This window comes from Denticeps clupeoides, chromosome 16 (genome assembly GCF_900700375.1).
Source record: "Denticeps clupeoides chromosome 16, fDenClu1.1, whole genome shotgun sequence".
Lineage (NCBI taxonomy): Eukaryota > Metazoa > Chordata > Actinopteri > Clupeiformes > Denticipitidae > Denticeps > Denticeps clupeoides.
In genome coordinates this window covers 18,121,238-18,148,749 of record NC_041722.1, presented here as the reverse complement: position 1 = coordinate 18,148,749, position 27,512 = coordinate 18,121,238, and the positions used below count along the sequence as shown (strand labels likewise).

Genomic DNA, 27,512 nt, shown 5'->3' with positions numbered 1-27,512 from the left:
GAAGGTGAGGGGAAGGGTCAATGGGTCGATTGGAGAGATTACAATGCCCCCCACCGGCCCAAAAAAAAAAAAAAAGTAAAAAAGTTTGGCAGGTTTGGATCTCGGCTCTTAATTTAGCAGACTGAAACGAGCAGTCTGAACCCCTCAGACAAGGGGTGCGGCCCCCACCCCCCTGCAACAGGCCTTCATGAATATCTTTGGAAGTACAAAACACACAAAAAGACACCACCCTTCCCTCCAAGTGCTCCTCTCCATCTGCTGACAGATATGCTAATATTCTCTCCCCTTCTCAATAGAATTACATTAATAATTATAATAATAATAATAATAATAATAATAATAAGTCATTTAATGCCTCATTCACTACAACTGTTTCATAGGCCTACACTTTCTATGTGGACATTTATAAAAGTAAAAAAAAAATAATAATAATAATTCAGCCATCTGGAGATGCTCCACCCCCAGAGCAAAAGTATTACTTCAGTCAGCTTCCTGTCGCCATGCCAACCACAACAGCAGCAGCCAGGATTTTGCAATCACATGTTGATTGAATAGAAAGGTAAAAAAAAAAAAAAAAAAAATGCGAGTCCGCTGAGGTACGATAGAAATCTGAAATTGTCTTAACTTTCTGAAACTGTTCCTTTCTTTATCCTTAAATAGTAACTTTCATTTATTTATTTAGTCTTCGAGCCAAAATGGCTGGACAGGTCCGCTGTGGAGCAGGGAGGAGAGGACGCCTCCCATCAGCAGGTGGAGGACTGGGGCAGCTGTAAGGTGCGCTCGTTTTTACGTCCCCCGTTCATGTGGGCGTACGGCTGAATCTCGTCATACGCCGGCCCCAGCACCACCGCAGGCCCGTTGTGCGGCGAAGCCCCTGTGGGTCCTGAGGGTCTGTCCGTTGGCGTGCCTGTCGACGCTGGTGACGACGACTGTGAGGCTGCAGCGGGTGCGGGGCTGGCGGGCGCGGGGACGCCCTGTGAGGAGGGGGGCGTGAGAGGCTGCAGGCTGGATTTGGGCTCCAGCAGAACGTTCTCCATGGTGCTCAGGTCCAGCTCCTCTGTGTCGGGTGGCTTGTTGTCCTCGCTGTAGAAGAAGCTGAACTCCCTGAAGGGCGGCTCCAGGTCCTCCTTGATGCTGCTGATAATCTCCAGGAAGGACGGCCGCATCTTTGGGTTGTACTGCCAGCACATTCGCATCAGTTCGAACCTGTAGGACACACACACACACACACAATCAGGGGAAAAATTAAACGCCCAACTCTACACCCAAATACCAAGAGTAGTTTCATTTCTGCAGTACTATTTCAATTTCAGTTCCTCTAAATGATCAACAGGTGGCAGCGCAGGACAACGGACGTCACTAACAGACCAGCGGACGCACACAGGCGTCGAATCCTCAGGAAACAGAGACTTCACTCAAATCACATCTCTCTCACACATGGACGAGGAGGAGGTCACAAATTAAAGTTGATGCACATAAGGAGGATAAAAACAAAAAAGGTCACAGGTCACCTTTACTAATAAAGTACCAAAGACTAAAGACAAGACGAACACATTTATCCATTATACATATGCACAGACGCAACACAATTTAACATATGCACTGCAAAATAGAATTTTTCCCCTTCTTTTCACCCCCCCCAACAACGAAAGATGTGCATGTGCATATACACAAGCGCGCGCACCACCGGCACCTGCTCTGGGACCATTAAAACTGTACACCGCTGCTGACGTCCGGACGCAGGACCCCGGGGTTTAACCAGATCGCCGTGTCACCACGCGGCTCAGTTTCCTCCGGTCCGTCTCTCCTCAGCTGCTCTGCCAGGGGCTTCTGCTGTCCTGACCTCAGGCCTGAGAGAGTCCTCCTGCCATGCCGGCAGACATTTGTTTTTTCGTTGTTAAGAGTCGCCCAGCAGAACGGAGGTGTACAGGGGCGCGTTAGATCTTGTGATTTTTATCTTTTGGACAGAGATGTGGGTATGGTGGGGTACAGTACCAGTCCAACATGCTGATTAGAGGAAACGCAAGTTCAACTCTGACTCCCTGAATTCACCCCAACGACCTTTAAACAGCCAGAGGTGGGTCTCATGCTCCTCAGAAGTTCAAGACGTGTGTGAAGCTGATTCTGAAACCGCATTACTGGAGGCTAGTATTGCGTAAAGAGACATCACCGTTATCGTGCCTGCGGTGCTGGGGGGCACTTACAGCATGTCAGGACAGTTATCTGGCTTGTCCAGCAGGCCTCCTTCCATGACGAAGCGCAGCACCTGCTCATTGGTCATCCCCTGGTAGGGCTGCTCTGCCAGCGTGGCAATCTCCCACAACACCACCCCGAAGGACCTGGCGAGGAGGACACAGTTTTACACACACAGCGCGAAGACACTGCTCTGGTAATCTCCCCTAAGTCAACATTCGAAGCCTAATGAGGGCTGGATGATAAACACAGAGTAAGAAATAAAGCAGCCTAGGACATGAGGTCCCATGGGTTCTTATGTACCCAACAAAACACCCAGAATCCTCCTCTTCCAACCTGAAGGCTGACAAGGGTTCTGAAATAATGAGGAGAATAAGACACAGTGTTGCGCTGGCCACTGTCCTGAGGTCACATGACATTGCTGCAGGTCTATAATCAGTGGGCAGCAGCGACTGACGAAACTGGTGTTAAGAAAGAGGAGCGTCTGCATACCAGACGTCCGACATGGTGGTGAAAACGCCGTCCTTCAGCGACTCCGGGGACATCCAGCGCACCGGCAGGAGTCCTTTCCCCCCCTTCCTGTAGTAGTCAGTTTCGTAAATGTCCCGCGTCATCCCGAAATCTGCAAGCACATGGCAGAGAAAAAAGCGCGCCCAGTCAGAAACGACAGAAGAACGATTTCATAAGTCCTCCCAGGATTTGCTGAATATATATTAGCAATATTCAGAACTACACCCAAATTATTGTGTTTCAAAGGGAATGTTAAGGAAACGGATCAATATTCCAGATAGTTCAGCACAAAGTCACAGATTAGCACAGTCAATTTAGATGGGGGGGGGGGGGAATAATAATAAAAAATGTGTGCAATTTTCTGCCAGTGTCTACATGCATTTTTAAAATAAAGGTCTTTGAACTACATGGAAATATAGGGTCATATAACAATTTCCACAAAGCAACGTTTTAACGATAATTCACCCAGTCAGGAGCTACAGCTTCATTTTAAATGGCTTTTAAAAACATTTTTTAAAGCTTTGGAACACATTTTATCATGCATTGTTAAAATCAGCAATAAACAATTACCTAATGACTACTGTTGCATATCAATATTATTCAGGCAGAAATTAAACGGTTGTAAATAAATAGAAAAAAAAAATTACGAGTCATTGAAGGTATATAGATTTTAATTTGCCCTCTTGCAATATATTGCAGTCTGCACAACTGCGGTGGGCTGCCGCTCCATCGTGGGCTTTATGTGCCATGATGGCCTCTGGCTGCCATGACCCTGCTTTAGAGTAAGAGGTTATGCATACAGAGCGAGTGAGTGAGCTACTCTTCCAGACCACCTTAAACAGAAGGTCAACTGAATTAACAAGTAAACATAAATATTAAGGGGGTAATTTAATGATAATTGATTTTTGATAATACACTGATAAAATAATGCATTGATTGACATTTGTTAATTATCCCTATTGTGCCTTTAATAAAAGTTGATAACGTTGCTGCTTTAGCAATTACAGCACATGAACAACATCCCAGCCTCAATGAAACTATCCCACGGGCCCATGGCGGGTTCGGCTCCACACCTCCAATTTTGACTGTGAAGTCCTCAGCCACCATGCAGTTCCGGGCGGCCAGGTCCCTGTGCACGAACTTGTTGGCGTTGAGGTAGGCCATGCCGTCTGCGATCTCCCCGGCCATCTGAATCATCTGCTTCAGAGGGGGCAGGACGGCGCTGGACAAGGCCTGAGAATAGCGACCCCATACACATTTTATAATGACAGCTGAGACACTTGTCAGCACAGGTGTCTGTGTGCATACAGCAAGCCTCTCAGTGCCAGTTTTGTGTCCCCGTGCTCACAGGTGCTTGTGAGGACAGGTGTGTATTTATGACCATGGCTTAAGATCTGCCCCGGAGTGTGAAGAACGTGAAGAATGCACTGTGTGTCTCTTTATTAGCACTCATTTTCAAGCCCAATATATTGGAATTTACACTGACATGTTTGGTAAGTTAAAAAGTGTAAGGACACTGGGAACAAAGAGAGGTTTTGGCTACTGCACTATACTCTAGAAACAAAATGCCCCGGTAATTGCCTGACTTGGCACCCAATTGATCAAATTCCCTGATATTTATTCCCTGTCTGTAAGTGCCTTCACTGATATTCCAGGAATTCCCAGTCCCATGGGAACCCAGGGTTATGTTACGTGGCCTGGACTTTAAGCAGAACACATTGCGAGTGAGTGTGTTAACTTTCTTGTGACAGAATGTACACGGTGTGCCGAGTCGCGCTCACATCGTTGGCTCGCAGCGAACGCAGATGGCTCTTCAGATCTCCCCGGGTCATCAGCTCCATGATCACCAGAGTGGGCTGTCCCTGCGAGACCACGCCCAGCAAGCGCACCTGCAGCAATCACAGCGCAGCAAAAAAATAAAATAAAATAAAACGTTACGGCAGGAGACGGGAATCAGATAAAGCAGCGTCAGCGAACTTCGGAGCCTGCGCCCTCACCACGTGGTGGCAGTTGAACTCCTTCATGACCGACGCTTCATTCAGGAACTCGATGCGCTCGTGCAGGCTGGCGGACTCGTTCACCGTTTTGATGGCCACGCGCGTCTCAGGCTCGTCCTTGACCACACCCTTGGCGATGCCCTCATACACCATGCCAAAGCTGCCCTGGCCAAGTTCTCGACACAGAGTAATCTTCTCCCGGGGCACCTCCCACTCGTCCGGAACATACACTGGGCACAGAGCAGATATCCATGTCAAGTCTAATAATCAGGGTTCGTACACATTTTACCAAAGAACTGCCTTGACACTTCAATTACTCTAAGGCAAGTTTTCTATGACATTGTGTGCAAAGTTGGAAAAAGTCCAATTTACCAAAATAATGTTAAACCTATGACAACCCTAAAAAGCTTAAATTAATCTACAGTTTTATCTTCCTCCAAGTATTTTTAAAGACACACAGCTGCGTAGGTGCTGGAATACGGACCTGCAATAGTTTCAATAGTAGTTTTTGTAGAAAAACGTTTCTCATGCAGTTTTACAGGAACTATGTACTTCTTTATACACTCACACGTCAATCGGATTTCAATGATTTTTCCAGAACTTTATATGATTCCTTTGTATTCCATAACTTTTCAAGGCATGGAAAATTCTCTTTTCAAATTCCATAACTTTTCCAAGTTTTTAATGACCATAAGAACCCTGAACTTACTCTCAGCTGCACTGAAGTATTCTGGGTTGACTGACGCATATAGAACCCCATTACCAAGTCGGTCACTGTTCCTGAGGACACACACACACAAATGTTACAGCAGATGAAGCTTCACAATAAAAATAGTGACATATTCGGTGTGTTACAGTGGTGAACAACAAACCTTTTCTTATTGACCACCAAGCAAGCAGCACCCACAAACACGCACAGGATGACTATGACGGGCCCGATGATCATTAGGTAGAGAAGGTAATCATATGCTGTTTATGAGAAAGCAGACGAATGACATCAATTCATTACTGGTACTAGTAATAAATAAAATTCAATAAGTCCTTGTAAATGCAGCTGCGGTGACTTACGGTCCAGCTGGGGCACATAAAAGGCCACAGGCGTGGTCCAGGCACCTTTACTGGACAGCGAGACGGCGCGCACACGGGCAGAGTAGTTCCCTGGGCCCAAGTTAGAAAGCCGTGCCCCTCCCTGACCCCGGTACTGCTGGCGGGAGACGCATTCATGCTTCTCCGGCTATTAAACACAAACCTTTTCACTTAATAGCTGGATTTGGTGAAACCAAACTGGGCAGCGTGGGAAGCGTGCATGTTCAGAGTGTACCTCAGTGCTCAGATGGAACTTGATTTCATACATCAGGATTAGGCCATTGGGCCTTGCAGGCTCCGCCCACTTCAGGAAGACATAGTCCCTCTGCCCCTCCCAGCTCACAGGGCCCTGGATGTCATCAGCATGCTCTGAGAGGTGGGGGAAAAAAAATTGCAGTCAAATATAATTTGGTGATTAAATGTTATGAAAAGCTTTTATGCCCAGAGAGGGTTAAAAATGCATTATGGGCAAGAATGCTGCTAAAAACAGTGGTAGACATTGTCATTACATTTAAATTAACAGCATTTATCAGACGCCCTTATCCAGACTTACAATCAGTCCCCCCCTGGAGACACTCAGGGTTAAGTGTCTTGCTCAGGGACACAATGGTAGTAAGTGGGATTTGAACCTGGACCTTCTGGTTAATAGGCGAGTGTCTTACCCACTAGACTACTACCACCCATTAAAGCAACATGAAAGATGCATGAATTGTGAGGTGAAGGCGTAAAATCCAGAAATCAACACATTTCATCAGTGAATAATTAAAACTTCTTAAAATGGAAAAAGATCAGAATGGAGGCCCCAGAAGGAGACAGTAGGGAAGCGGCTGACCTGCGGGCTGCGTTCTGGAGAAGATGAATGCTGCGGCGCTGCAGAAGTCGACGTCCTGGTCGCAGGCGTGCACGTCAATGCGGTACACCGTAAAGGGCTGCAGGTTGTTGAACTCCAGGCTCCTGTCCTTCACCTCCCTCTCTGTGAACATGTACTCGCGGGACGGTGGCCGGCCGTCTGTGCCGTTGGCGTCGGTTATGTTGCTGTGTGTGTGAAAAAAGGTGGCGTTGGCCACTCCAAACAGATCCCTGCGCTTGCGATCCTGAGGTCTGAATGGGTAAAAACACGAAAAGACATCAGCAAATCCAAACTGAAAGCACTGCTGTACTAACACTGTACCCAGCACCGAGACACATACATACACACACACCTGGTTCTATTATGGGGTGGCATTGTGCAGCATTTCATTTTCTAAAATACCACCAAGTGCATCTTTTTCAGCTGGGTCTGCTCTTCTCGCAAGCAGAATTCGAAAACACAAATGCATTTACTTCACATTCTAATTTATTAAAACGATTCTTGTACATTTAAAGCTGCTCAGTGTCTGCCCTGAGGGTGACAGGTAGGTGAAGGCTGGAACCACAAGATACATCATAATTATAGGTCACAGACACATGCATAGTGTGGAAAACCACACACACACACACTCTAGTCTGCTTGTCCTTAAATGACCTGGCATGCACTGCAAAGCAGACCTCCACTAAACACACACACACACACACACACACACACACACACACACACACACACACACACACACACACACACACACACACACACACACACACACACACACACACACACACACACACACACACACACACTCACACACAGCTGTAGTTCTGTTCGAGGCTACAGCTGGTCCTTATTGCTGCTGCTCCAAACATCCCTGGCCTGGTCCTCTCAGTCACTGAGTTCATAAGAGAATGAAGCTTCCTCTGCCGCAGTGCATCACATCTGTGTGTGTGTTCGTGTTTATGAAAACTGACTGCCTGCACCCTGACAGATCTTCACACACTTCCTAAAAATGCTCAAAGCTCCATATTTTCAGTTGCAGTCTGGCACCGCAGACTGCACATTCATGCGTCGGAGGCTCAGATGTACTCCAGGCCATTTCATTTTTTTCCTTTGGTTTGTAAAAGCTTGCATTACTCAAAAACACTCAAACCGCTTAAGGGCAACTCTCTATTATGTTTTTCCAAAGCATATTGTCCATGTCAAAATCACAGAAATAAAGTTTTTTTTATTTGCAGTTGTGCAAAAAAGTGGCTGCAGGCGCATTTCAACAGGTTTGGCTACAATAAATTGCATTACAGTTATTGGCAACTCAATGCAGAGAGCTGCCAGAGGTCAGGGGTCACCATATTAAAACACGCATTTGTGGTGAGTATCTTTTACCAATATATTGTACAAAGAAAATAACATTTATCTGTTTATATTTTGTTGTATTTTTTGTATTTGAATTGTTGTATGAAAAAGTTTTATTTCTGTAGTTATCCCAGATTATAAAAATTATTAAAATGACCAGATGTGACTTTAAAGTAACATTGACATGAGCGTGCATGACCTAATAATCAGCAAAATAATCCTCATTTGAACTGTGGGCCCAGCCCAGACAACCAGCTCTATAAGCATAAAGCACAGGGACATGAACCTGAAGTGCGTTCAGTCATAAGGGAATATTCTAATATGCTCATGTTGAACAACGGCAGGCAGAAGATCCACACAAATGCATAAAAATCAATGGAATGTAGGTGTGTAATTACAATAAAACCACTGCATGCCTCTCTCTGTGTGTGTGGGGCTCAGACAGCCTGCTTGAGGTTTATAATCCACCATTGGAGAATGAGGAAATGATTACACAGCATATAAATGTTTCTTAACAACCACAAATCTGAAGGCTTTCATCCTTCAGGCATCCAGATCGGCATCTTCAAATCACAGACAACATGCGTGGACGATTATAATTAAACAGTACAATAAAACACTACAGACTTTACCTAGGCATGAAGATGGAGTTGTGGAGAAAGTTCTCAAAGGCCTTGCGGTAGGCGGCGTAGTCTGCTTCCTTCTTCAGGTCATCGGGAGTCTTGATGCAGGGGCAGCACGGCACTTTCTCTGCTCCGCCTGAGTCAGGCCTACTGGGCCTGGTGTCCTCATCCAGGTCAGAGAGTCGTACGGGCACCTTCGGCTCGGCAGAACGCGATTCTGCTACTCTCTGTCCACTGATGGACAGTGTCACCTCCCTAATAATATTGTGGGCTTTCACTGATGAGAGATGGGGAAAAAATGCCTTTACTAACAATATTACATTATATTACAGTGGTATTCAAACAGCTCATGCCACCAATAAGTTGCACAAGTAGTGCAGTCAATACAAACCATTCAAGGGCTATGCTAAAGAGCCGCTAATGGTTAACTATTGGACATAATGGGTAACATTTAAACAATTTGTTAATCTGGAAAATTGGCTAATGGCAACCAATAAAAGGCATTAAAGTTTTGCTAGGATGCAAGCCGTTAGAAGCAAATGTTCTGAAAGACCACACTCTACCTCATGTGTTCAGAGGATTCTATTTCATTTGTTATTCTGCACCTTAATAACTAAATCTCACTGTTGTCTATGTGTTTTGTTTGATATCTTGTTACTCTTGCACTGCCTGTGTCCCATGTTTTTGTATTTTATGTTACTTGTTTTTTTGATGTGTCACATGTGTGCACTTTATGTTTAAATGTTACATGCAGCACCAGGTTTAGCAGAAACGCAGTTTTGTTCCACTATGTACGGTCTAACGCGTACGTAGCTGAAATTGACAATTTGAACTTTTTTTTTTTATTCAAGGTGTCATATTGTAGAGAGTAAAACTAGACGAAAAACACCTCGACCTGGTAGAGGTTCTTTATGCCAACCTTTGGAGCAGTAGTCATGCTGGTAAAGCTCCCGGTCCTCAGGTTGCTGCTGCCAGCGAACCAGGTAGTAGGTGTGGTTGCCATTGGGATGGGCTGGAGGAGACCATCTGACCAACAGCTTGGTGGAGGAGTTGGAATACGCACGCACCTCCGTCGGCATTGAGGGCTCTGAAAACGGAAACAGAACCGACGCGTGTTTAGTCACCAATTCTCAATCACATGCAGCTAATGTGGAATAGAAAGACCTAGCGCATCACCTGAGGGTTTGGTTCGTATGTACACCACGTCGCTCTTGGCCCCATGGGTCCTGTCTTCCACCATCAGTGTGATGGTTTTGACGAAGATGGCATACTGAGTCCAGGGTTTAAGCTTCGTCAGGTCGATGTTGGGGTCTTTGCTCTTATCCCGCGGCAAATCCACATCCACCATGTTCCAGCTTTTGGAGCCACAAGTGTCCTGACCATCAAACTCTGTGATGTTCTGGAAAGGTCTACAAGAAAAATCATGTAAGCAAGAGAGGAGTAATCCTGAAAAGCACAACTTGAACTGAAAGGACCCTTACGCCTCTTTGTAGTACACAATGAAGCTGATGGGGTTTCTGTAGTCCCAGGGCTGGTAGCGATGCCATGTCAGGGTGATCCGGTCCTTGGTGGTGCTGTTGTACTTAAACGTCAGCTGGCCACTCTCACCTGCATGCGCAAAAAACATCAAGGAGTGCCAGTCACTGGTCAACATGGTGGAATTGACTACCAGTAACAAATGGATGGATCAATGATACTTGTTTACACTGTTTACACTCCACGGGTTTCTATACAATTGATTTCCAAGGACATTTTATGTAACTGAGGTGCTGAATAATGCAGAAAAACACCATTAGCTGGTGACTGTCCAAATGCCAAATACCATATTACAAGTGGTGGTAGTGGTCCGCTTATGAACTAGAAGACCACAAAATCCCAGGTTCAAACCCCACTTACCATCATTGTGTCCCTGGGCAAGACACTTAACCCTGTGTGTCTCCAGGGGGACTGTGCCTGTCACTATTGATAGTAAGGCGCTCTGGATATGGGCGTCTGATAAATGCCATAAATCTAAAAGCATGCACGTGAACTCACACAGATATAAACAAATTATATTTACAGCTCACTCGATCCCCATTGTTCCGGAAATTGTCCTCTTCGAACTTCTCGGATATGCCGGTTTTCTCCCACATGGTCCGGATCTCCCTCATGCAGAGCTTTGGGTTCAGGCGGAAGAAAAGCTTTCCCAAGCGGATGGTCAGGTTGTGGTGGTTCCAGTCCCACAGGTACTGCAGGTGCTGGTTATCCACTGCTGAGAAGGCGTACATGCTGCAGAGTAGGCAAAACATGGACATTTACAACATTTACAAAAGTAAGGCCTGTGCCTAAACCTCATTTAAAAGGTCCACTTTATGAGATTATCTAACATTAAATACAAGTCCTAGCCTGTCTATGGCCCTGCAGTGGCTAGGAACAGTGATCGGTGCAAAGAGTGCTTTGACCATTCTGCTTCTCCGAATTGCAGTTGCTCATTGATTGGATGTAAAAATGAGCACAATTTTTTATTTTTTTTGCATTGTGGGGAAGAAGCCCCCTAATCAGAAAATTGCCGGTTCAAATCCCGAACTGCCAAGGTGCCACTGAGCCTTTCATGGCTGCCCACTGCTCACTAAGGGTGATGGTTAAAAGCAGAGGACACATTTTCTTGGGTCACCATGTGCTGTACTGTGTTTCACAATGACAGTCACTTTCAATTTAGTTCTGTCACTCGAGCCTCTGAAGAACCAGTGGGCTCATTTGATTTTTTCTGGAAAAACACTGACACCACTTATCAGCTTTTTAAGAGTACAAGGGGATCTAGAACCAGTATGTGGTTAATGATCTACTATGACTCCAGTTCATATAAGTATCGAATTTCAGCAAACTGAGCAACATTTTATTTAGTCTCAGGTATATGCACTTAGATTGCACGTAATATTGACACACAGACATATATATATATATACACACACACACACACACACGAATGCTATGAGATTTTGAATCATATGGGGATGAATTTTGGATATGGTGACGGCCCTAACATGGTGAATGTACAGCATTTAGCCAGCTGTTTCCCTGTGTGTGTGTGTGTGTGTATACACACACACTCGCATGTGAGGAATGTGCTCTGTTTGCATAAACACTGTGACAGCAGTGCAGTGTGTCGTAGCCATCGTGGCCACAGAGACCACCCCCTGCCCTCCACACTCACATTCCAATACTTTCAACACTCATTACACATACAGCATATCGCTATGGCAACCTTGCTGGCCACAGACTGTCCCCACTGCCTCCCCTCCCTCAGCCTCTCCTCGCTTATGGTTATGCAGCATGAGATGTGACGATAAAACCACCACAAGTGGCTTCAGTAGAAAGCTGGATTAAGCTGTAACTGGGCGTCCATTGTAAACAATTACAAACACACAAACATTCGTTGTTCTGGCGGTTACAGGAACCAGCTGTGGAGGCTGGGGAAACGAACAGTGGAGCAAATAAAATGGCAGCGCGTACTCCTCCCATAGCTGCTCTCCGTTGATGTAGCGCAGGCTCTTCAGGAATGAGAGGGAGCCCAGCGCGTGCGAGTGGCGGATCCGAACGTAGCCGGTCACCGTCTGGATCAGGCCCATGAAGCTCTCCAGCTCGGACGCCAAGTTATCTGCGGGCAGGGAGGGGAGAGAGGACGTGAACGGAGGAGGGTGCAGCGGGCCGGCGCCGGCAGCGGTACTCACTTCCGTGACGAATGTTGATGTTCAAGTTGCCCGTGATGACTGTACAGCCCTTCAGATTCTGAGCCGCGTCCACCGACTCGATTGTTTTCGGCTCACAGTACTTGTCGCAGACACCATCGCAGGCTTTACAAAACATGCTGAGGGGAGAGAACACAAATAATCAAGCAAAATTTTTCACGTTACCATAAATTCCGGACTATAAGCTGCTACTCGTCCCTTTGGGGTCGATCCACTGAGGTCCCTTTATCTGAGGACTGTGTTTGAGCGAGATGGACGCATAAGCTCTCTTTTCCCCCACTTATTAACTATGTCTACAACTGTACACTCCACTCGGGAGTATACCAATGACGGGGTTGTATTTCAGCATGAAATGAACCAGAGGATCACCACAGCACAGCCACCACCACCGTAACAACTAAAGCTTCGGGGATTTTCAAATGGACACGTAATGTACACCACGACACTGGACTACACTTTGGACTTCTCCACCTCTAGGACTGTAGGACTTTTTCCTCTTATTGGACAAATCATCACAAACCTGCACTGACACCACTTGCAGGTTCACTCTACCCTGGAAGGGCTTCCCCTCTCTGTATCACTCCTTCCCAACGTTTCTTCCTTTCTTTTTTTCCTCTCTCCTAGGGTTTTATTTTGTGGAGTTTTTCCTTGCGCGCAGAAGGTTCAAGTGTGGGGGGTGTCAACTGTAGTCGAAGCCCAGTGAGACATACTGTATGTGATTTTGTGTTATATAAGAAAACTCTGGATACTAAAACGCTGGCCTATAATGGCGCTTACACGACATATAAAATGGCTTAACAATAAGTTCGGCATCAACTACTTCTGCTGGTAGAAAGTGTGTGACAAAGTAATTGCATATCTTCAGGCTGTTCAATTCCAATACCGAAGACAACTTTATTACTGCTAAAAGCACTGTTCTGAAAATAAATAAATAAATAAATGCGACGTGTGTATATAGTTGTGGATATTATCGGCTTTCATGTCATAAAAAAAAAAAATGCTCTGTTAATATCTCATGTTTAAATGGGGTCACCTGCATTTTATTGAAAATCGTGGGTTGTGTATGTACAATAAATTTTTTCTTTTAAAATTTAGTAGGTGCGGCTCATATATAGGTGCGCTCTGTAGTCCGGAGTTTACGGTAATCTAATCCAATCATGACAACGGCCTTTCTCATAGAGCAAAATTAGACAAAAGCAAACAAAACAAATCTTCATCTCACAGCGCAGCTCCGTGCGTTCAGGATTTTGTTTAGCCCTTTTGAAGCTCCAGACCATGTTGTCAGAAGAGAACCACAGTTAATCTGTGTGGGGACTGAAGGTGCTTAAATCTAAAACCTCATCTGCAGAAGGATTAAAATGCTTATTGATAGATTTAAACGTCACATCCCACTGAAGAAAAGACTATACTGTGCAGCGCTGTGTTCCACGCCTTTTAATAGGCTTACTGAATTACAAATAGCTATTCCAGGCTTAGCGTACGAACCCCCCCCCGGCTTTCTATCGCTGTCAGGCCTTTATTGTGCTGACCCATGACAGCCCTTGCATACGAGCCGTTCCCAGAAGTCAGCGAGATCTCGGGAGCGGGGAGGTTATCCGCAATTCATCAGCTGACCTGAGCGGCTGCCGCTGTTTCAAGAACATGGTCTGCTGCCCTCTGGCAGACGATCTAGTTTCTCACCCTCTTCATGTACACTCATTATTTCTGTAATATTTGAATTTTTTGTATACAAGATATTACACTATATTGTTGTTTTAAACTGTTCCTTTGTATGTGTGTGTTCGCTTGCATACTTGGCCAATAAACGCAATGGTGATTCTGATTTCAAATATGTATTAATTACAAGAAAAATGGTCATCAGATGCTGGTGGTTGAAAACCATTTTTAAGAGAAGGCAATTTAATCCAATCCAAACAGTCATATTTTTACACAGTGAGCCAGTATTAGAACGTATTCAAGGACATAGCTGCTGTGCCAAATATAAAATTCTCATTTAATATTTTGTAATTTGTTCGGCAGCTCATTTTTCCTTTTGTTCCAATATAGTCACTTCTTTGGCGCTGGCTTGCACATGGCTAGACTACAAAAGAGTAAGATTCCAGATGCCATTTTCAGCCTACAGGTGCCTGACTGCCGTGGGGGTAGGGAGTTTATTCATGTACTCAGATGGTAAGGAACACCCAGTTAATGCCAGAAAGTGGCAGTACCTGTCGCTGCCATCGCGGGTGAAGCCGGACGGGCACTCCGGCATGCACTCTCCGGCATGGATGACGAAGCGTTCGGAATCCACGTGGTGCACCGAGGAGCAGACGTCGAGGGTGACGCAGCGCCAGCCTTCGAACTTGTAGGTCCCGGCGGGGCAGTCGGGCACGCAGCGTCCCTCGTGGATGTAGTGCACGCAGGCGGCGCAGGCCGCGTCGCTGTTCGGCACGGCGCAGCTGCCCAGACACTGAGGGTGGCAACATTCGCCCGCGTCCGTACACGCCCGCCGCTCACAGCGATCCGGGCACACTGCAGACAGAGAGACAAAACACGAACATTTAACAGAGATTACAGACGACCTCATGTTTCCCCTCACTCCATCTTGACATCAGCCGCATGTCCCTTTAATTCTGTTATCACCCCCGCCGGAATGAACGGGCTCAGGTGGAAAAACTCTCGCGGGAACGGTCCGCCGCAGAGAGACGCCTGGGGTTTGGGTTTTTCCGTCCTGTGTCTGCACCTCAGGGTCAGTGGGGGCAGGTAAACAGACTATATGCGTGTGTGGCAGTCAAATGTCTGAACACCCTCGCTCAAAATGCCTGTTAAAAAGACAGGAGATCTAATAAAATCTTAGATTTCACATATAAACCATGAATAGTGATTCCACAAAGCATAATCTAACCTACATGGTTCTAATTTCCTTCAACATTGACCATATATTTTATGGTGGAAAATATATTATTAAAAAAAAAAAAAAAAAAAAAAAAAAAAAAAAAAAAAGGGAAAGCCACATTTGGCTCGGTCCACTCCGATTTTGAGCCAAACTCCAGGCCATGTCTTCCTGCCAGCTGTGCCCGGGAATAATTCATGCAGGATCCTCTGCTATCGTTTGAAATAGGAGGGCCTTGTAACACAGGAGAGGAAAAACTGATTCAGGTCATAACACCAGCAAGGAAAACACCAGTTTCAGCAGAAGAATGGCCCACATTTAGCTCAGGATGGCACAGAACCCAAACCCTGGCGGGGGGGGGGGGGGGGGGGGGGGGGGGGGACGGGACGCCCACAAACACTTTTATTTTTGAGGCAGAAATTGAGAAATGCCGTTTCAAGTTACACAAATTCTCTGTATGACCTGAGACGCTGCGAACTGAGCTGACTGAGCTTTCCCCCAGCCAGGCAAAAACAAACCCATTTGGGTCACTGGTGATTTTCCACTTCATTAAGAGACACCGGTTACTCCACCATAAAACTGGAACGACGAGTCAAGATTCAGGTCCATCACTGTAACATGGAAAACGTCTGGGTGTGCAACTTTTCTTCCCAGTTTAAAAAAATATTCAGGCTCTTCTGTCTTTTTTCAGACCCAAAAGGTGCAAGACAACAAACAGAAATTGGCCTGAAAATCCACTGTGCACCGATGTGTTTTTTTAAAAACACAATTTTTTTTTGTTTGTTTTTTTAAATAATAAAATAATAACACTCTAGCATTAAAAATCAGTGCACCAAAACATTTACTCATAATAGAATGAAAAAAAAATTAGCCATTAAAAAAAATAAGAATAAAACATCCTTCAAATAATAAACGACAGGTAGAACATTCATTATTTATATATTATTCAAGATTCGTTAGACAGTCTAAAATAAATAACACCTGACATGACTGAATAATATACGATTGTTTAAGAATATGCTTGATTTTCATGCCACCTGTAATATAAATAAAATCTCCCGAAGAGACAGCAGTGGCGAAACTTGAAACCTTTTTTAAAGTTAAAGTGACGTGATTGTCACATGTGATACACAGCAGCACAGCACATGGTGCACACAGTGAAATTTGTCCTCTGCATTTATCCCATCAGCCTGAGTGAGCAGTGGGCAGCCATGACAGGCGCCCAGGGAGCAGTGTGTGGGGAGGGTGCTTTGCTCAGTGGCACCTCAGTGGTACCTTGGCGGGTCGGGATTCGAACCAGCAATCTTCTGATTACGGGGCCTCTTCCTTAACCGCTAGGCCAGCACTGCCCCAAACCTTGCACATGAACGAGAGAACTCGTCACCGTTATCAGCGTCCACCGTTTCGCCGCGCAGCAGAGCGGCCGTGGACTAGCAGGTGGTGGAAAAGTACTGCGAACACACTGAGCGAGGGAAAAAGAGGGCAGAAGGCAACAAAAGAGGCCTGCCTGACCTCAGAGGATAGAGGAGAGGACGGGGGGGGGGGGAATCCACAATGCCATTCCGGCTCAGCCGTCTGATATTTAAGCTCCCCGGCAAGTCCGGCAGGACTCGCAGCATGTTTGCACCCGGACACTATCGGCAGAGCGAGTGCAGGGTTTATAGAGAGTTCGCCTTTCGATCTGTTATCAGCGACAGATGAAGACAGCGGCCGGGACAGAAGCTGTCATGTTTGAGCCCGGCATATGACCGGCGGCGGTTCAGCGGTGTAAGGGTGTGTGTGTGTGGTGTTTCCTAAACAGCGATCGGGACACATTCCCCCGACTCTGAATCACTGGGACCTCGTTTACTGTAAATGACAGATGCATGCGCTCGTCTTCCGCGTACAGGTCGTCACAACTGTGCATCGCAATTGCAGGTGATCGCTGCCGGTGGGGAAAAAAAAAAAAACCTACGTAAGCAACACTTCGCACCATTTCCTCCAACGCCACGGGTCAGCAGCGGGAACAATCTGACGACGGCAGTCGCTCGCTCTTTTTCCATGCGACGTTCCCACACGTTCCCGCATCTAAACCCCACCCACATTTTCAGGAAACCCAGGGCAGGGCCCCTGCTGGAAGGCGCCTTGCAGAACGTGGTGGCACAGGGGTGACGCAGAGCCAGTTTATTTATTTATTTCTATATTTTTTGTAAACACGGCTGACTCTGGCCTCTCTCTCTCTCTCACACACACACACACACAACCCTGCACTCTGCTCGGGCCTTTCATCTGCAGCATGCGTCCATGCGGTGATAGGTAGCACATGACTTCTCTGCACAGAAAAATTAATTAAACCATAAAACCCACTTCACCCAGGAACCCTGGACTGAAACTCAAAATTCTGATTTAAAAAAAAAAAAAAAAGGGGGGAGTGAGTTGAGACATTCAAACGTAGAACAAGGACATACAGGCAAAGGACAGACATGCAGACAGGACAAGTCGGGTGTGGAAGGAAAGGGAAACGTTCATACTGAACAGGCATGAACAGGGTCCACTTATAAATTCATGTAGACCATGAACTTGTGTGACAATGTGACAGTTTTTTTATGTGCAACTAGTGTCGTTGAAGATATTTCATGACGTGACTAAAACGAGACAAGACATAGATGCTGGTCATGTGGCGATAGCTATAGCGAAATATATTGTGTAATAAGGTTGGAAAAAAAAAACAAAAGGACAAAAAAAAAAAAAAAAAAAAACGTGTCTTTGTATTCCTTGACTAAAACAAGACGAGGCATTATTTCCTTTCACGGGGAGAAAATTAGCCCCTGGAATGGATGAATTCTCCAGTCTAAAAAGTAATTTTAATATAATAAAAAGATAACTAAGGCTAATAATAACGAAGCCTAATAATAACTAAAATGACCGTTTGAATAAAGACTAGATAACTAAAGTTATCGTGCGTCCCGCTGTAACGGGACACGCCAATATGAATGAAATAATGTCAAAATCTTAATTACGGTGATTCCGTCATTTAACAAATTTCACAAAATTCAGATGCATAAGTGGATGCGTGTTGGCGATAAAAGTCTAGAGCTTCTCCTTGGGTTATCTCCGCTGGAAGAAGAGGAGTTCGGAATAACAGCACGGGGTATACGGATACAGGAGGCCTTGTTTTCTGCATGAGGTTTCGACCAGATACCCACATTCCACGTGGTCCAGTCAGACCCAGTGCCATCAGCCTGCCGAGGGTCCCGTCCAGGACTATATGGAAGGGGGAGACCTGTTCGCCGTAACGCGCCCGGTGGAAACCGGAGCCTAAACAAACAGACGGAAGTGGAAGTAAACAGAGGAGCAGTGTGCTGAGATCGGAGGCTGGAAATAGATGCGGCCGGAGTGCAGACGTAGTCGTCCTGGCCAGCTGACTCGCACATTAGCAGCAGTCCAGAGAAGAACAGCTGATGGAACACACACCGAACATCTCCGATGCACTGTGAGCGTGTGTGCGGGATTTCTTTTTCTTTTTTTACTATTCAACTTCATTATGCCTTCGGTTTCCACAACGCGTGCTCACAGACCAGGACGCTTTCTTCCGTTGCCCTGTAGCACCCACCGTACAAACACGTCTGCCATGGCCGCCCCAGGTCTCCTTTTGGCACTTCCTGACCATTGCAGCAGAGGAACATCGCAGTTTTGGAGATGCTATGAACCAACAATCACAATTTAGCTCCACGTTTAAGTCACTTAAATCCTTACGAGCCCATTTCTGCCCATGCTTCCAAACCATAAATTATAAATAAACCTTGTTTACTTCACCAGTCATGATGTTATGGCTGACTGGTGTGTGTGTGTGTGCACACACACACACACACACACACACACACACACACACACACACACACACAGCATAACTGTCTACATCAACGAGGACATGGCTGACAAATTAGATGGTGATTCATTACCTGACTGCCAGAGCCACACACACACACACACACATTGAAGGCTCTTATTTTCCGTTTCCACTTGATCATGATTTTTACAATCAGGGTATGACCCACTTCCCCCCAAGCAGCCTGGAGGGAGGGCTGGAGGAGGCCATCTCAGCAGAAGAGGAAGATCACAATAAGTGTTACAGTAACACACAGACACACACACACACACAGAGCAGCTTAGACTCTGAATCACAGAGATTGATCCCTGTACCAGACACATGTCCCGATTCCAGCTGGACAGGGCTTTGTGGTGTGTGTCAGAGAGAAAAGCTGTCCACAGGATTATGATGGAGTTGAACTGCTGTCTGAACACAGAGGGATCAGCCATAAACAGTCAACAGGAAGAGAGCCGCCAGAGACAGACAGACCGACCACAGCGCGAGTCTGTGGAACCTTCCCACACACACATCATGGTAACGGGTAACCATGGTATCCATCCCTTCAAATCAAACCCTTCGAATAGTCAATTCTGATTGGCCCTTTAGCATGCTGATTTAAAGAAAAAGTTAGTGAGAAAAAAACGTGTTGCATCGGAGAAAATTAGCAGGTTGGATGTTGAAATGGGTGTGGGTGGGTGGTTAGGCGCTGTTCTCACTAGTCAGGGTATAAGTAAAAAACGGGCGTGTTGTACGGGTGACTTCGGCTACCAGCTTCGGCCACAAATAAAAAGCTCTTATTCCAGACAGAATGATCGCCAAGCGAAGGCTCGCCACGTTATTCAAATGTGCGCATCACTCAGCTCTTTTATTTTGTCCAGAATACGTCGTTTATAAATTTATTACCATCATGGTCAACCACAACATAATCGGCAGAGATAAGAGTCCATTCCAACTCTGCACCTCAACATTTTTGCATCTTTCCCGCTAGTCGAAACGGAACAGCTGGCTCATTCACCGCGCATGTCAGTGTAAAAACCCGTCGGGTTCGGGGCAAAGCTATTAAGCTCCATCTGTGCATATTGCGCCTCCTGGTGGAGATCAAATAAGAGCAGTCATAATTATGACTATTTCAGGAATTTTATTCCAATCTTTAGCCGGCTGAATTCAAAAGACCAACCGGCCAGATGTGGCCCGCGGTGTGTAGTTTGCCCAACCCTGCAATAGATGCTCAGTGCAGTGCTCTGAATGCCAGATAGAAGAGGCGTGGGGCGAAATAAATCAATCAATATCACCATATTTTACTGATGCAGAGACGCCATATATTATATACAAATTCAGTTGAGCGTTAGTTAATCAGCATGTGACCACAACCTCCACTCCTGTAGATGGCGCTGTACGGCTGTTGTTATAGCTGAATTATTAATGTAATGTCATCCATGCAGATCGTATACAGCATCTTGCATTTCATCTCTGGTTCAACATTTTCAGTCACCTGTAGAATACACCAATATTTATTGCTCCATATCTACAGTATCACAACATATCATGATATAATCGTATCATGGCACATGTATCGTGATCCTACGGTCCTCGCCAATTCACACCCCTACCAGATAGTGATCCGCTTTACCAGAACATTCTTTAACTGGTTCACGGCTGGTGGTGGCATCTGAGGGCACGGTGTAAACACGCACAGCGCCAGCAGGCAAACACACCCTCCCGCTGGACTGCAGGCATCCTTTCACGGCTGCGCAGTCCAAGCTGACACCTCTGTGCTACACTGCGCGGTAAGAAAGCTTAAACCGGAACATTCTGAACGCTCATAGAGAACCGCAGGCTTTGTTTTTCAGAGACAGTCAAAACACCACACACACGCACACACACACACACACACACACCTCATTCATGTTCCACAGTCTAATAAACAACATGCTTTACCTGATAAGCCGAGAAGGGAAAAAGTGGCATACGATGCCATCAAAACATTTTCAGGGAGGATTTTATTTAAAATTAGATTCATATTACAGCTCATAAATGTAGTCTCTCTTTTGGAACTTTTTAAATTTATTTTCTCCACGCTATGTAAATGATGGGTAGGCCTTCTCGTCAGATCTGTTCATTTTAGCTCAGCCTGACCATCTACAGAAACATCAGATGTAGGTGATTGATATTTTTCCATTTTTAAAAATATACCGTCACACAGCCAAACTTCCTGGTCAAAAACCGGAATGAATTGTTTGCATTAATTTCAAAACCTAGTTTTTAATAGTACTTGTTTTTAATGCACTACCTTTAAAAGGGTGGTGTCTTCCGCCTTTCCATCTACTTGGCCCTATGAATGAACAAATTCAACCTGAAGTTCTGATGACATCCATACTTTGTTTTGTGTCGTTTATGATAATGGCAGGATGCAGAGGTACCTTTCACCAGCACATCCCGAATGGACCCTGACCTGGAGGAGAGATGAGCAGCACTGATGTGAATGTCAGAGGTTTATAAATGTTACACTGTTCCTGACAGCAAAAAGCTCAGTTCCGACTCTCTCATTGAAGAGAAATGGCCAACACAGCCGTTTGGAGTGAATGATACACTGTGTGTGTGTGTGTGTGTGTATATGTGTGTGTGCGGGTTGTATCTCTGGTCAAGTCAGGCTCTCATTACATTTACATTTAAGGCGTTTGGCAGACGCCCTTATCCAGAGCGACTTACAACGTACTTCCATGTTACCATCAATGAAGTGATCAATTCTGGTTCACTAGGACCCCCAACTATGAATACAATCTTTCTATTCACTCTGTTGTAGTTTCTATACATAGTCAGACAATAAGAAGGTTACAAGTTCATCTAAATATGCTCTAAAGAGGAAGGTCATTACTACACCAGACACTACACAAACTTACAATAATAAAAATCCCAGCCCTGCTCATATCAAGAACAGACATATTTTATAGGAAAATTACTGATACGGGGAACATGGCTGGGTACCAGATTTATCCAAATACACCCCCCAACTCCAGCCGGATCCTAAACTGAATTGATCGGGTTGTTTCCGTTCAGATGGGGTGACTTGGTTTCATGAGTCTTCTGTGAATGAAACATGCGGACAATGAATGAAGTGCACGTGTGCGCGCGCACACACACACACACACACACACACACACACACACACACACAGAAAATATTGAGGGCAGCAACTGGCCCAGCGATCAGCTAAGTCGATATAAAAACCATAACAGTGAGCTTAGCCCACACACACACACACACAATGCAGGTGCCGCAGCCACTCTGAGCAGCCGGAAGCCGTTGGGCCTGTTCCAGCACAACGATCAATGCTGTGCGAGTGAAGGGAGCGTCTGTCCGCCGCGTGACTCCACCCACTCAGCCGCTCATTCATAAAATGGCTGCGGAGTCCCTCCAGCTGGTGATGGGGGATTTATGGAGGAAAGGTCACTGGGGTTGTGGGGAGAGGAAGAGGGGTTGTTATTCTGACACACACAGAGACACACACACATAAAGTGGGGCATTATGTGGGGCACACATAAAGTGGAATCCTGATCCACCAAGGTGCCACTGAGCAAAGTACACGCCTGTCATGGCTGCCCACTGCTCACCAAGGGTGATGGTTAACAGCAGAGGACACAATTCGTTGTGTGCACCGCTTGCTGTGCTGGGTATAACAATGACAAATCACTTCACTTTCACACAACAAGAAGACTCAGATTGTACAAGAATCATTGAAAAACGGCAACAAGAGCACAAAAACAGCACTAATCCCGGAGTACAGACGAGTTCTTCAAACCATGAGTAAAAACCAATCAATCATCCCCGCGCCTACACACCCTGCAGGTACCAAAAAAACAACCGACTCCGCAGTTCAAAGCGTCTTGAATGACGACAAGCCAAACAATAAGGATTGAGCTGAAAATAAAGAGAAAAAAAATTATAATTTTCACTGTAAATAAGGAGCAGTATCAGGGAGCGGATCGGAAAAAAGTTGCATATGCAAATTTATAATACAGACAAGAGACGGTCAATAATCCAGAAAAACAGACGTGTGTAAACAAGCACTAATGCAGGAGAGAGTGTTTTTCTTTTATGACGGAGACACACTTCATGCTACAGTAGAGTGAAACATTTAAATGCGGTCGCATTAAAAGACTACGCTCATCTGTGTTTTTGTGGACCTGTGTGTGCGTTTTGTAGTATGAAAGCCCCCATCAAGATAGTTGTGACACCTTAACGTCACTCTGTGCAACAGAAAAGGCTGTTTTCCAGCGAGAGAGAGGGCGAGAAAAAAACCATGCTGAACCGCAACGTGATAGGCGCAATACACGTAAATTATACACAGAGCCCCGTGGAAGGGAAATATTTATATTACGCACTTTCCTCAGATAATGAATATTTCAAAAGCTAAACCATGTGACATTAATACTAATAAAACAGACAAAACATAACCACTCATCAAGCACAATGACCTGAAAACTGTGCTCCAGTTACACAACAGCTAATTAAAGTAAAAATGAGAGGATCCAGATTTCACGACGGAACTGAAGTTTAAACGTTTAAAACTAATTTCGCAAGAGACGTTGAACATGGACACAAGGACGACACTGCACATATGACGGCCTTCCTGGAGCCACGCGGGGCTGCATGTGCTGCTCAGGGACACAGTGGTAGCAAGTGGGCTTCGAACGATGTGTTGGAACGGAGATTTAAGGCTGTGGGAAAGTCACCAAGCCTGGTTTGTTCTCCTCCAAAGTGAGCCCACAGACGGCAAATCTTACTTTTTACGAGACTCCTGGCGAGGCAGCGCTGACATTTCAGAACAGAACCATGCCACGAGTGTTCGGGGACAAAAGCCGAGCAACTAACACCACCCAGAGGGAGGAAGACAGAATCCATTAACGTGTTAATGGTGAATTCTGGGTAGCAGACGTTATGCTTGACCACAGAGACATCAAAGCTGGCGGGCCCACCAGAGCGGAGGGCGTAGCGCGGCCTCGGGCTTCAGACGGTGGCTTTAATGAAGATGCTGCGGGCTCCTCTCTGGTAATAAATTTCCAGTGAGGTGCGAGGTGGCAGGAACACACTGGCAGCCCCCAGTCAGCACAGGAAGTCGGAGAGCGTCTGTACTCAAGCTTTAATGGGTTTCGGGCAGAACAAAGAAACGGACCCAAGAAATTATGAGCCTGATGGAAGGCAGGCATCAATTAAACAGAGCAGGTACTAATCTGGTCCTTTAACTATACATATGAAAAATTTGCATTTTGCACTATATTATACACGTAGACTCATGCAATAAGAGAAAAGAGGCCCAGAAAGGGCAGATGAGCTGGTCATTTTTCAAAATAAAAGTTTTCCGTACATGTTTTGGGTGTGGTCCTCCTGCACTTTAGTGGAGTTGTACTGGAAAAACACACCAAGTTGGATGTAATGTCCTTTAAACAAGTCAAAATGAGGCTCAGCAGTGTGTGTGTGTGTGTATGAGTGTGTGTGTATGAGTGTGTGTGTGTGTGTGTGTGTGTGGCCTCCACGTGCCCTTATAAACCCGGGGCCGAAACGCACCAGCATATGGTCTCACAAGGGATCTGAGGATCTCATCCTGGTACCTAATGGCAGACAGGCTACCTCTGGCGAGCACAAATCTCGGGCAAATTGTCTCGCTAATTGCCTATAATCTCCACCCGTTGTCTGTTCTATTTGCACAACAGCAAATTGATTGTCAGTGGACGGTTCCTAAGTGGACGGTTTGATTTTGCAGTGTGATTGACTTGGAGTTACATTCGGTTGTTTAAGTGCTCCCTTTATTTTTTGGAGCAGTGTGTGTGTGTGTGTGTGTGTGTGTGTGTGTGTGTGTGTGTGTGTGTGTGTGTATATATAGTGCCTTCCAGCTTGGTGACAAACTACATGTGTAAATCCATCATGCACTTTCACACTTATGAAAGCCGTTAATTACAGGGTTTAGGGTTTTATTTTGAAACGTTGCATACAGTCAAAGGCGCGGCGAGTGGAAGAGCTGCTGTATTATTTAACATGTTCACAATTTATAGGCAACGTTTACTTCCTCCTGGGGGACAGAAAATATAATGCATAACAGGACAATGATTTTGTGATGAACATGTGTTATTGTACGTGGCTGCCCTGGAAGCGTGATGCGAGCAGACGGCACCTGCAAACCGATCTTCCCCGAAGCTCAAGTCGGGGTGAAAACAGGAAGGACCTTCAACAGCTGCAGGGCATGCGCTGCATTACAGGGACGCAGGTAACCGAGGCTCGTTTACCCAACTTTCATCTGCTAGAGTTCCGACAAAAGGCATTCCCCACATTCCAGCACCTCCCGACTCCAGGCAGGGGAGACGGGGGCTGCTTATTACAATACGGTAACCGCATACCAGCGCGGAAACACGCACAAAAACAGGTGAAAAGGACAACAGGCCACCAGAAGGTCATACAAAACTGGCAAAAACACACAGCTCAAATTCACTTAAGATGATCATCTCCTAGTCTCTCACCTCACACACACACACACACACACACACACCCCTGAGGCAGTGGGCTCACTACACACCATTTCCTGCCGCGGCACGGATTCCTCAGATTCACAAAAGGAGATAAGACACGGAAGTGAATGTCAGGCCACTTACTGACCCTGAAAAACACACACACACACACACCCACCCACACACACACACACACACACCCTGAGATACATTTGCTGATAAGCGCGAGGCAGAAATCCTGCCCCCCCGCCTGATTCTCCCTCATCTCTGTTGTGTGGGCTCTTATCGCAGAGCAAAGCTCAGAAATCTGTGGAATGTTCCAGAAAGCCCTCAACCAGGTGCTGGAATGAGAGGTTTGGAAAATGACATGAATGGGTCAGACTAAATTTGTATTTAGGATAAAAAAAATTTTTTTTTTTACATAAACTTTTTTTTTTTTTTTTTTTTTACAGTGAGGAGCTGTTTGGATGAATAAAGCTCACAGTTGTGGAACAGGTACAGCGCTCATTAAACATTCAAATAATGATGACTGGACATAAAGAGCTGTGACCAGTTACGAGGCCAATTAAATATTTCATCAGCATGCGTCCAGTTTCTGGGCGTGTAATCGCGACACCGCCAGGAAGACGTGCTTCCTCTCCCTTTCTTCTTATTCCATCCGGTATCTTCTTCTGCTCTGACACACAAGTCAACACAGCACACGGCAGGCTGACCGACAGACAGGCAATCGAACCTAATTTAATACAACTGGGGCATACACACACACATGATCCCATAGGTGACATTTTTGTACCTAAAAAAGAACCATTAAAAAAAAAAAAGCTGATTTCAAAATATATTAGATGTGTTTTTGCTGAACTGCCATTGGTACCTCCATATATTAGCACAACAATGAACGATCAAAAGAACGGTCACAGAACTCGGCTACATCAGTTAGAACAGAAACGTCAAAATTAGGCCATAAGAATAAAGAACGTTGGCATCTATTCAGGAACTCATTTCAATGATCTTAGATTTAGTTTTTTTTTACTAGAGAGAGACCCATCTGTGAGGGCCACGTTCACCTCAACAGTTAACCCTGCCCTGCAGGCTGAAGGCACCGGACGCCTGAAATCAGAAAGACCAGGAGAGCGAGACGCCAGGCGATAAGGGAGGGAACGGTGCCGGGTTTCAACAGGGCCCGACACCTGATCGCACGATGGCCCTCGGCGGGGGAGGAGAGTATGCCCAATCCCACACCGAAGAGGCGTGTCGGGATGAGGGCAAATACAGCACCTGCTCCAACTCCAGAGCAGGGACATCCTCACCAACCAAGGTCAGAACCACACACACGCTGAAGGATGCCTTCCCTGTTCTACAAAGTACGCAGTGCATGGGGCGTGTTCACTAATGTCCCATGCATGAGCTCAATCAAAACGTTTGAAGAACAGTGCTGGAATTGGTGGTGGGCGTGGCCCGAGATTGTGTTGGCGACTTCTACTATGACATACCCTATGAAAAGAATACTGCGTGGAAACCAGGCTGGGCGCGATACTGAAATTTCAAACTCGATACCGATACTACGGATTGTACTCGATGCTACAGAGGCTTTTTTTTTTCTTCCAAACTTTGAAGCACTTCTTGCGAATGGGCATGTCCACACATTTCGGTTTTCCCAGTTCGTCTGGTTGAAATACTTCCAGAAAGCACCCTTGTGTTTTCCATTTTCTCGCAAGGCCGGTGTTTAATGTGTCTCATGTAAACACTGGGTCCTCCAGGAAGCCGGGAGTGCGGCTGCCTGCTGCAACGCCTGTTGAAAATCGTTGTAGTCGGCTGGTGATTTCTGCGAACCTGCAGATGGAAAAGCTGGAATTTAATTGTACCAGGTACCAGAGCTAATTCATGGAAATTAAGAGCTTGTATTTTAAAATTTACTTTGGACCTGAAGAAAAAGTTGCACCGACCCAATAAACA

General features: G+C 45.8%; 1 protein-coding gene across 1 annotated transcript in view; it reads right to left on the bottom strand.

The window, feature by feature from the left end:
• Nucleotides 1-743: 743 nt before the first annotated feature.
• The window catches only part of igf1rb (insulin-like growth factor 1b receptor), a 41,419-nt gene continuing 14,650 nt past the window's right edge, over nt 744-27,512 (bottom strand). The window contains exons 3-21 of the mRNA XM_028956485.1: nt 14,545-14,848; nt 12,320-12,456; nt 12,102-12,246; nt 10,669-10,877; nt 10,091-10,217; nt 9,786-10,018; nt 9,529-9,696; nt 8,619-8,886; nt 6,619-6,887; nt 6,022-6,155; nt 5,769-5,934; nt 5,573-5,669; nt 5,410-5,480; nt 4,701-4,930; nt 4,485-4,592; nt 3,777-3,936; nt 2,686-2,815; nt 2,205-2,339; nt 744-1,206 (exon numbers count right to left, since the gene is read on the bottom strand). Coding sequence (XP_028812318.1) covers nt 744-1,206; nt 2,205-2,339; nt 2,686-2,815; nt 3,777-3,936; nt 4,485-4,592; nt 4,701-4,930; nt 5,410-5,480; nt 5,573-5,669; nt 5,769-5,934; nt 6,022-6,155; nt 6,619-6,887; nt 8,619-8,886; nt 9,529-9,696; nt 9,786-10,018; nt 10,091-10,217; nt 10,669-10,877; nt 12,102-12,246; nt 12,320-12,456; nt 14,545-14,848 — 3,554 coding nt within the window. The remainder of the gene's footprint in view (nt 1,207-2,204; nt 2,340-2,685; nt 2,816-3,776; nt 3,937-4,484; nt 4,593-4,700; nt 4,931-5,409; nt 5,481-5,572; nt 5,670-5,768; nt 5,935-6,021; nt 6,156-6,618; nt 6,888-8,618; nt 8,887-9,528; nt 9,697-9,785; nt 10,019-10,090; nt 10,218-10,668; nt 10,878-12,101; nt 12,247-12,319; nt 12,457-14,544; nt 14,849-27,512) is intronic.